Genomic DNA, 10361 nt, shown 5'->3' on the forward strand with positions numbered 1-10361 from the left:
CGGAGACAGAAACTGCCTTTTCTATTTTTACTAATGCTTTAATAAGAGTAAAAAAGAAATGTTTTATTTGCAAAAGAGCTTTACAGGAACAGTGTGAAAATGCATTTACTTCTGCATATGAATTCTTTTTCTCATAGTTCCTCCCAGAAATATCTTCTGTTATTAATTCAAAGGGATGAGACAAGTCCTTTTCTCCTCCTTCCTTATGAGTCTTCTGATGAGACGGAACAAAAAGGCACTTAGCTAAACACAGTAAGAACCGAGGACGATTTCCTAACCTGCGTAAGTGTCATGTAAGATATATACTACTAAAGAAACAAAGGAAAGCTGTCCATATTTTAGAACAAATTGCATCTGAAAACGAAAGAAAAACTGAGATAATTGTGAAGCTGGAAGGAAAGCATCTATCAGATGGACTAAGAATGCACTCTTTAAAGTGGGACTGGAAAGATGTATTATCAAAAAAAAAGCCTTCAGCATTTCAGAGGAGATGAAACATGGGCAGGGATCCACGGACACACAGAGGTGCTGCTCAGTTTTATCTTTAAAAATCTTTTATGCAGTTGTACTGCACCCAGAGTTGCCTGTGGAATAGGATATCATAATCAGCATGGAAAGGCAACGAGCTCTCCTTCCCCTGCAGCTTACCTCAGCGTGAAGCCATACATCTCAATAACAGCAACAAAAATCAATTGCTACTGAGAGCTTCCCAAGGTGTTTCTAAATCAGCTAGCTTGGTGCTCACCCTGAAGTCATCACCTTCTTTTAACCTTCAGAAAAGCTCCAGCACAGTCTCTGAATACTGGCAGCCTTCCAGTTTAGGATCACTAAGTGGGCAACACCAGCAGCAGAGCAGGCCTGCCCCATGCTCATGTAACTGGGTCTGCTTTCACACGGGTGGAACATTCAGAAGCAAGACCTGGTGTAAAAGGGACAAGGTGGGACGTTCAGTATTTAGGGAAGGTGGTGCAGAGAGCGTCTACTACACTGTAGGACAACGAGAAAAACCTTATACTGGCCTGTCAGAAATCTACAGACTCCCACTTACAGAAGAAGTCCAAATTGTAACAATCAGTGCCTGGGCAACTTCATAATCAGAAAGTGCAGTTCTGGAAAGAAATCATTTCTTTGCAAACAAGTAGGAAAATTAGGGATCTGTGGCAATCCTTAGTATAAAAGATGCCATAAGATTGGAGATTGGTATGCAACATGAAGATTGCCAAAATGATGATGTAAAAAAATGCTATGAAATGACCAGAAAAAAAGAAAAAAAGAAAAGAAAACTCATTGTCTACAATGGAATTTTAGAAGTTTAACTCCTGTGTTAATAGGACGTTAATGAGGCAGTCACTATTTGCACTACATCTAATCTATCTCAGTACATGGAATTGCTGACTCCTCCTTCCACAACAAAGCTATACAAACAGTGTGCGCAGCTCCAGCCTGCATTCTCAGTAGGAACACGTCTAAGCTTCGGTCCCTTTGCCAAAATGTGACACATTTGTATACATTCTGTATGCATCTCTTTCCCACAGCCGAAGGAAGACTTGAACAGTGTTTTAATGCAAATGCATGACTAGAACCTGGTTTAAATGTTCATTTAAACGTCTGATCAAAGAATGTAAATCTTCTATCTCATTTGCAGCTCACTTTTGTCCAGCCTACAAGCTTCTGTACCAACCAAAGCATTCCTGTTCTTCATAAAGATGTGCATTGAGGCATTTTCTGAAGATGTTTGTTCTCTTCTTACTCAAGTCTTTGAAATTAAAAGGCACTCAACTGCTTGAACAACAGATGAAAGCAAACAGACATGAGCACAGCCAAAACACATTGCATTCATTTTTAATTTTTGGCAATGTGCCTGAAAGTTTCCTTGCACTCTTTTTCACAGAATCATAGACTGGCTTAGGTTGGAATGGACCTTAAAGATCATCAAGCTTCAACCCCTGCTGTGGGCTGGCTGCTCCCCCAGCTCAGGCTGCCCAGGGCCCAGCCAGCCTGGCCTGGCACCTCCAGGGATGGGACCACAGCTCAGGGCAGCAGTGCCAGGGCCTCGCCACCCTCTGTGTAAAGAATTTTCTCCTAACATATAAGCCCCCACTAACTTCTCCCCTCTTTTATTCAAACTCATTCCCCTTTGTCCTATCACTATCAGATCACGGATAAGTTGGTTTCCTTCCTGCTTATAAACTCCCTTCAAGTATTTGAAGGCTGCAGTGAGATCTGCCTGGATCCTTCTCCTTTCTAGGCAGAACAAACCCAGCTCCCTCAGCCTTCTTCTTCTTCACAGGAGAGGTGCACCAGCCCTACGAGCATCTTCCTCCTCTGGACCGCTCCAACAGCCCCACATCCTTCTTGTGCTGGGGGCCCCATGCTGTACTGCAGATGGGGTCTCACAAGAGCAAAGCAGAGGGGACAATCACCTCCCTGCCCACTGCCAGCCCCCTGTTGATGCAGCCCAGGACACTGTTGACCTGGGCTGTGAGCACACACTGCTGACTCATGTCTGGATTTTCACCCACCAGGAAGCCCCAGGTCCTTCTCTGCAGGGCTGCTCTCAATCAATTCTCCCCATCTGTACACGGATCTGGCACTGCACCAATCCACGACCAACACCTGGCACTTGGCCTTGTTCAACCTCATTCTGCTCACATGTGCCCACTTGTCAAGCCTGTCCATGTCATCCCTTTCTTATATCATATCAACTCACCACACAGCTTGGTGCCATCATTTACCAGAGGCTTACACTCTCCTTGGCCAGTCTCTTCTGACAAATGCACCTGTAAAATCCCTTCTTGTTATTTTTCATATTCCTTGCCAAGTTCAGTAGATGTTTTCTAGTAGTAAATGTATTCATTCTGAACAACAACAAATAAAACACCTATTTATGAAAATGCTTTCCATTTTGTTTAGGGAAATAATTCTAACTGAGGAAAGCAAGGCTTTCTTAGAACACCACAGCAGGCTTGATAATCTTCAGTGATGGTTTTTTTTGTTTGTTTTCTGTACAGAAAGGAAGTTACATTCAATAAATCAGGAAAAACTACCAGTACTTGGCTACTACATACCACCACGATTGGTGTCACAAACCATTACAAAAGGCAATATGTTTGACTGCAAACATGCAGAAGAGTAATGCTTGCAATCTAACTTATACTTTCATACATGTTTCATTCATGTTTCTTACTTAAAAATGAATAGTTGCTACCATGGAATTCAACAGTCTGTATGTTCTTATATAAGATTTGTCATACGCATATAATCTGATAGGAAAGCATACTGAAATCTGCATAAGAAAATTCAATGTGCATGCATTTTATTCTTCAGCAGCACTTAAATACATGTAAATTTTCAACACCAAGTTACCTACGCTGAGAAACCTCACGGAAACAGACAGGAGAAAATTCTGCTATAAGTAACCAACCATTCATTCAGCAGTCATTACTGCTCACAGTACATACAAAGAAACAGAGATCAGCATGGTAAAATGTAAGTATTTAAGTTCATTCACAATTAAAGGCTCTTTATTTGGCTTGAAGAATAACATGAAGCTGGAGCTGTTTTTTCAACACATACTCAGGCTATGTAAATGATAGTTTTTAAAGTTTGGGGCTGTTGGATGGCTAGGCTTTTTTAATAGTTACAGTAAATTTTATTCACTTTTAGAAGCAGATTACTTCTATTTGGAATCTAGCAAAGTTACTACCATGTCCTTTAGCAATCAGTTGAAGGTTTCACCGTGAGAAGTTACAGGCTCTTTAAATTAATGTAATTTATTCTACCACCCAAAATTTCCTGAAAACTTTTGGCATCTCTTACTGATTAAATCAAAATCAGCAGCCAGCTGAATGCCTCAGACCAAATTTGTTTTGATTCTGGAGTTTTTATTAATGTGATTGTTATATGTAATGAACATGCAAGATATAAAAGAGGTTTACAAGTCCTTGACTGCAGAAGCTTGAATAATAATAAAAAAGTAATGGCAGACACTTATGTCAGCTGTATAAAACAGCAGGTCTTCTCCCTCTGAACGCACTGGAGGGAATATGTAATTTACAGAATACACTTCCTTTCTGAAACAGACTACATCATGCAAATGTTGTAATAAAGAATCTTTTCCGAAGCTACTGTAAAACACATGGACAAAAACTAAACCAAAACGAGTAACAGCAACAACAGATTGATCAGACCATATGATCCACTGAGCTGGGCATAGCACAAAACCTACACAACTCCAAGACAAAAAATGCTTCTGCATTGCTACTACTAGATCAAAACTTCCACAATCACACAAAACAAAGCACTTTTGGGGTCACAAATATTTTGACCACTTAAACCTTTTGACATTCAGCATCCAATATTAACTAGTAGTGAATCATCAGCACACACTGCACACCATGTCTTGTGTTTATTTGTCAGAAGTGTAGCCTCACGGTATACATGATGACGACCAACCATATCTTGGGTTGTGCCAACTGCACCCTGGGCTGCATCAAGGGAAGTGTGACCAGTAGTTTGAGAGAGGTGATTCTGCCCATCTCCTCTGCTCTCACTCCTACCTGTACTGCATCCACTTCTGGGATCCCCAGCACAAGGACACAGAGCTGCTGGAGCGGGTCCAGAGGAGGGGCATGAAGGTGATCAGAGGGTTGGAGTACCTCCCCTATGAAGACAGGCTGAGAGAGCTTGGGGCTGTTCAGACCAGAGAAGAGAAGGCCCTGGGGGGACCTTATAGCAGCCTTCCAGTACCTAAAGGGGGCATACAGGAAAGATGGGCAGAGACTTCCTATAAGGGCAGGTAGCAACAGGACAAGGGGAAATGGTTTTAAACTGGCAGAGAGTAGGTTTAGACTAGATATTAAGATGAAATTCTTTACTGTGAGGGAGGTGAGGCACTGGAACAGGTTGCCCAGAGAGGCTGTGGATGCCCCATCCCTGGAAGCATTCAAGGCCAGGCTGGATGCAGCTCTAAGCAATCTGATCTAGAGGGAGGTGTCCATGCCTACAGCAGGGAGGTTGGAACTAGATCATCTTAAAGGTCCCTTCCAACCCAAACCATTCTATGATTCCATGATTTTATGTTCTGCTACAAGATCCTGTGAAGTATGTTTCCAGCATTAATTACAGTGGAACCTGTGTTCCAAATATTTTTAAATCACCAAGATTCTGAACACAACTCGGTCTTGGAATAATGGACTTTAAGCAAATTCTTAATCGTTAATTCTGCAGTTGAAAGGCCAAAATGGTAGGTGAAATGTGGAAAAGTTAGGAATGAATGTAAAGCCCTTGTTCCATTTACTCTCCCCCTGACAGCAAAGCCACAGTATGAGTTCCATGCCCCAGTTTCACCTCCATGTTTTCACTCAATTTTTAGGGGCTGTTGCATCAGTGAAATATTGCTAAAAACATTACTGACATGTGGAACCAAGCCCCTTTGCCCCAGTTCTGTATACAGTTTCAGGAAATGACAGTGAGAAAGGAAGGCTGAGCAGAATTAAGGGAAAAAAGAGATAATGCAGAAGGTTGGTAGGACGCCTTCAGATGGAATCACTGTCAAAAACTACTGAATCACATTTCACATTGATGTCCTAAAAGATGGGAAATAGCAGCGAGTGTCCATATGTCAGTATGTCCTGTATCTTTTTGTGAATGATGATTTTTGACAAGTGACCGCTCAGTACAAGTAATTGCAGTGCACAGTATGTGATGTGTTTCATGGTTTGTTAACACCTGAAATTTCATTTCTGTCTTCCAGTATCGTGGAGCATACAGCGCAGTGCCTCTACCAGCTTCTGAAATAAACTGTAACTGATCACCAAGAATCTCGCCCTGATTTTGACCCAAGATATTCCAGCACATTCCACTTTGCACTGAATCATGTAAAATCAGTTCTTGAACAAATTTGACAGGAAACACAGCAATGCTTGCTTATCTAGATGAGATCAAGCCTGAGTCCTTGTAAATGATGTACTAGGCATTGCTTAACTCCACAGAAAGAGGTAATTCTGCAATGAGAATTATGCAGTCTTTATTGGACCATAAAATTAAAGTGAGGAATACCCTAAGGAAAACAAATTTAGAGATACTGAAGTGAGATACACTTTCCTGAAAAGTAGACCAAACTTGTAGAATTTTCTGTAGTTGGAACATTAATGTTATCATGTTAAACACTGTTCTGCAAATAGATAAATTGGTGTTAGAATCTGAAGGAGCCGAAGGTGTAAAAATCATATGGATCTAAGACCTTCAAAATAAGCTGATCATCTGCCAAGATCAGAATGCTTGCTTGGCTGTCTTACATCCCACTAAATCCACTAAAGTCGGCTTTCCACTCACCACACCAAGTGCTAACGCACACACACAGAACAAGACCATGTCACAGCCTTATTTACGTGCTGCTGCTAATTGCTTTTCAGTCTTCTAGTGAATGTCTCAGTGTAACGGACAAGGCTTCTACAAACCGTGACAGGCAGTTCTCTGACATAACATTTAATCACCCTTAGTAACAGCATGAGTCTTTTGCCATTCACATTTTACTTAAAATTGTTAAACTTGAGAGCTTAATTAACAGTGAGATTTTTGCTTCAATCAGGAAAAAAAAATATTTTATTTGTGCAACCAAACGTCATACACATCTTGCTAAAATTTCTATGAGAGTAAAGCAAACCAAGCATACAACACAGAAGAAAACCTCCCCCGAGCCCTCATATAAACGAATAATGCAGGGGAAAAATACTGAAATACAAGAAAAAGCACAAAAGCTTATTACATACTTGCAATGCTAATCAGATTCAACAGGTTCCTCAACTAATGCACATCTAGTAAGATGGAAATAGCTTAAAGCTAAGGGACATTTAAAATAATAACCCCGTAAAAACTACAACGACCTTAAATTCACGTCATCCATTACTCTCTCCTGATATGACATTATATAAAAGGCTGAAATGATTCCATCTGGAACATCTGGAACACTTCATTAGCTGCAGGAAAGAAGGGGACAGGCTCTTCAGCACGGTCTGTTGTGACACAACAAGGGGAGATGGTTTCAAGCTTAAAGAGGGTAGATTTAGGTTGGATGTAAGGAAAAAGTCTTTTACAGTGTGGGTGGTGAGGGACTGGCACAGGTTGCCCAGGGAGGTGCTGGTGCCCCATTCCTGGAGATGCACAAGGTCAGGCTGGACAGGCCCTGAGTACCTGATGGAGCTGTGGGTGTCCTTGTTCGCTGCAGGGGAGTTGGACCAGATGGTCTTTAAGGGTCCCTTCCAATTCTAAGGATTCTATGACTCTATGAAGTGTCCAAGGAAAAAAAAAAAAAAAAAAAGGAAACTCAGACAACAGAAATATGATAAATGAGCTCTCAGCATTTAAATGCTATCAGCCATTAAATAATTCAGCGTACAAAATAATCACCGAGGGGGCGCTGGGAGCGCTCAGCAGAAGAAGCCCCTAAAGCGCCGCTCATCAACCCCCGCCGCCACTGCCCTGGGCGGCTGCAGAGCCGCGCGGTGACGGCGGAGCCCCGCTGCTACACAGCGCTGACAAACAACTGCACAGAACAAAAGCATCCTCTCGATCTTACCTTTCGCCAGTGAACTTCCTCTGCCTTTCTCAACTAAACGAGCGGCCCGTCTCTGATTCTACCGGATCATCCTTCTCTTCCTGCCTTTGAGATCCCGCTATTTTGAGACTTCTCGTGGTTTAGAACGCGTTTTCACACAGCGCTAAAAGCCACCGCAGCCAGGATTCACCGTCGGCGAGCTCGGTCGCTTTCCCGCGTGTGAGCGTGACTATTCCTCCCTGCAGCTCCCGCAGCTCTCCTCCCCGCTCAGCCATCCAGCAGGCGGCAGCGCCTCGGCTCGGCAGCGCCACGGCCGCCCAGCGCCGCTCCGCCCCGTCTCGCTCCTTCCGCCGGCAGCCCTGAGCGCGGTGCGGAACGGGAGCGGGGCCGGCCGCGCCGTGCTGGGCGGTGAGGGCCGGGTAAGGGCCGGCGATAGCGGGGTGCTGCCGGCCGCGCTTGCGTATCCGAAAACCGGCGGGTGCCGATGAACGCAGAGATGAAGGTCGGGTGCCTCTCCTTCCGCCAGCCCTACGCTGGTCTGGTTTTAAACCGGATCAAGACCATAGAGACTCGCTGGCGGCCGGTGCTCGCCAAGTACCGGAACCGCACCGTGGCTGTTCATATCGCCGTTAAGGACTGGGAGGATGAGTCGTGGAGGGCGATTCTTTTGGAGAGGTGGGGAATGACGCTGCAGGAGGTGCAGGAGCTGCTGGAAAAAGGGGAGCAGTTCGGCAGAGGAGTTATCGCAGGTGGGCAGCTGTGGGCCGTGCATTTCCGAGCAAGCTTTTCATCTCTCGGCGTGTTTTCTTCGGATGGGTGCCTGCTTTGCACGGCCGGGCTCGTCACGGCATCGCCATCCAGCTGTGCTGGGCAATGCTGCTCCCCGAGCTGAGCAGCTCTGGGCAGGGTGGCAGTTCCACTTTTTTTATTACATCTTTGAGTGTATGAAAACCTGCAGCGTTTTGCAGTGCAGTACAGTCAAGTGAACTTGTGATACGGCATTGCTTTTCATGTCATGTTAGATCAATTCTGTTTCAGTTCTACAGCTGCTCTATCGGTCTTATTACTTGGGCAGCGAATTATTTTATTTCTGTAGTACAAAGTTAGGATTGAGTGATGCTTCTTGAATTATTTTGTGCAGAATGTAGGAATGGAATGTTGTTTCTGCATTAGATATTAAAAAGGGAAATTGATCTGAAGAAGTAGAGCACAATGTATTTGTATTTTGTAACTTAGAAATAGCTGTTGTGAAAAAGTAGAAATACCATCTATGTTACAAATATAGTTGCTGAATTGTGATTAATTTTTGCTTGCAACACTGCAATAGTTTTTAAATGTTCCAAATAGCATAGGTATAGTGGTATGGACTAGAAAGCATGTTGTAGGGCTATTCTGTTTGGATAAGAGACCCTCAGCAAAAGAAAAACAGACTTAACAAACATCGTAGAAGCCAGGGCCTCTACACAAGGCTGGCTTGCCTTGCTCTGTGGGTAGGTTGGGATGCAACAGGCAGGCATCAAGATGCTCCCCCTTGTCCTCCTTCCAAGCTTATCTCTATGCAAGGACGAGCAGAAGTCCAGAAACAATGACCAAGTGTTGAATGAGCAAATGTGAGAACTTAACTAATTAGTGATATATACTTAGCTAGCAGAAATTGATGTTTAGCAAGTATCTGTATGTTTAGTTGAGTGTCGGGAAGACTGTGATCCTGAAGTACCCAGCCAACGAGGAACCAGGGGAGAAAGAGATCAGCATCAAGTAGTGGGGCATAAAAGATGTAAGGCTGCTTTCTGCAAGCTCTCCTGCTTGCAGGAGGCCCAACATTGCAACTGCGAATAAAATCTGCTTTATCAGAGATACCGTCCTGATACATTATTTGAATATTTCCAACAGGAAGAATAATGTGTGTTACTGCTCTGAATACTCAAAGTGTGTGTCAAACATTCCTTCTAGGTATCAGTTCAGTTTTCACACCCTGTATCTCACATTCTCATTTGCATATTTTTAGCAATTCCTTCTATTGCTTGTTCCAGAAGACTGGTTCTAGGGTGCAAAAAATTGTTAGGTATTAAGCAATGTGTGGATTGGTAACCTTCATGTAAACTGCGTGCTAAACTGGGTAGTTGTAAAAGCTTCCTTGGTAATTTAGTATTTTTAATCTTTAGACAACATTGAAATTCCCTCTTGCAACAAGCTGTCTTCTGCAACGACCAACACTTGTTTAAGGTGTGCATATTTTGTACTGTCTTCTTCTGGCAGCATAAATCAGCAGCTTTGTATGTCCTCTGGGAGGTTTTACTTTTGGAAAACTTTTTTCTAGTTTCTCAAACTGTTTTGTTTTCTGATACAGGATTAATTGACATTGGAGAGACATCCTTGTATCCAGAAGATGTACCTCCTGAAAAGACTTTGGAGCTGGAAAACAAAGCTGTTCTCAGTAATCTAGAACAGAAATACCTGACTGTTGTTTCAAATCCAAGATGGCTTCTGGAACCAATCCCTGCAAAAGGGAGCAGAGGAGTGTGGCAGGTCGACATCCCTGATGAATTGATCCCTTCAGCATCATAGGAGTTGCCCCACACTGTGTTTTCTTCTGCCTAAGTGCAAACTTCTTGACAGATCGCCTTCTTAAATACCAGTGAATTGAACAGTATTCCTTCCAAAAGTAATTGCTTGAAGAATTGCTATTCTGAAGAGAGAGAATCAAGATCCCATTTTTTACGATCATTACTGAAAATGAGTCACGTTTCACTAGATGTTTTATGTACATACAAGTGTAAATAAATCATAAGTTTATAATGCA

The 10361-nt window shown here is 43.0% G+C and overlaps 1 protein-coding gene and 1 long non-coding RNA gene across 2 annotated transcripts; one reads left to right on the forward strand and one right to left on the reverse strand.

Moving 5' to 3' along the window:
- Window positions 1-6588: 6588 nt before the first annotated feature.
- Window positions 6589-7875, reverse strand: LOC125699907 (uncharacterized). Its single transcript, XR_007379733.1, has 2 exons — window positions 7580-7875; window positions 6589-7285 (listed from the first exon to the last, which is right to left on the reverse strand). It is a non-coding gene; the product is annotated as an uncharacterized LOC125699907 (long non-coding RNA).
- A 35-nt stretch (window positions 7876-7910) lies between these two features.
- Window positions 7911-10361, forward strand: LOC125699906 (protein EOLA1-like). Its single transcript, XM_048959942.1, has 2 exons — window positions 7911-8307; window positions 9909-10361. The coding sequence occupies exons 1-2, from the start codon at window positions 8043-8045 to the stop codon at window positions 10124-10126; spliced, it is 483 nt and encodes a 160-aa protein (XP_048815899.1). The 5' UTR covers window positions 7911-8042; the 3' UTR covers window positions 10127-10361.

The sequence above is a fragment of the Lagopus muta genome, chromosome 13, assembly GCF_023343835.1.
Source record: "Lagopus muta isolate bLagMut1 chromosome 13, bLagMut1 primary, whole genome shotgun sequence".
Lineage (NCBI taxonomy): Eukaryota > Metazoa > Chordata > Aves > Galliformes > Phasianidae > Lagopus > Lagopus muta.

Excerpts from the sequence above, each read along its gene's own strand:
- LOC125699906 (XM_048959942.1), top strand. The coding sequence starts at position 8,043 with ATGAACGCAGAGATGAAGGTCGGGTGCCTCTCCTTCCGCCAGCCCTAC. Across the intron at positions 8,308-9,908 it reads CGGCAGAGGAGTTATCGCAG|GATTAATTGACATTGGAGAG; the intron begins GTGGGCAGCTGT and ends TTTCTGATACAG.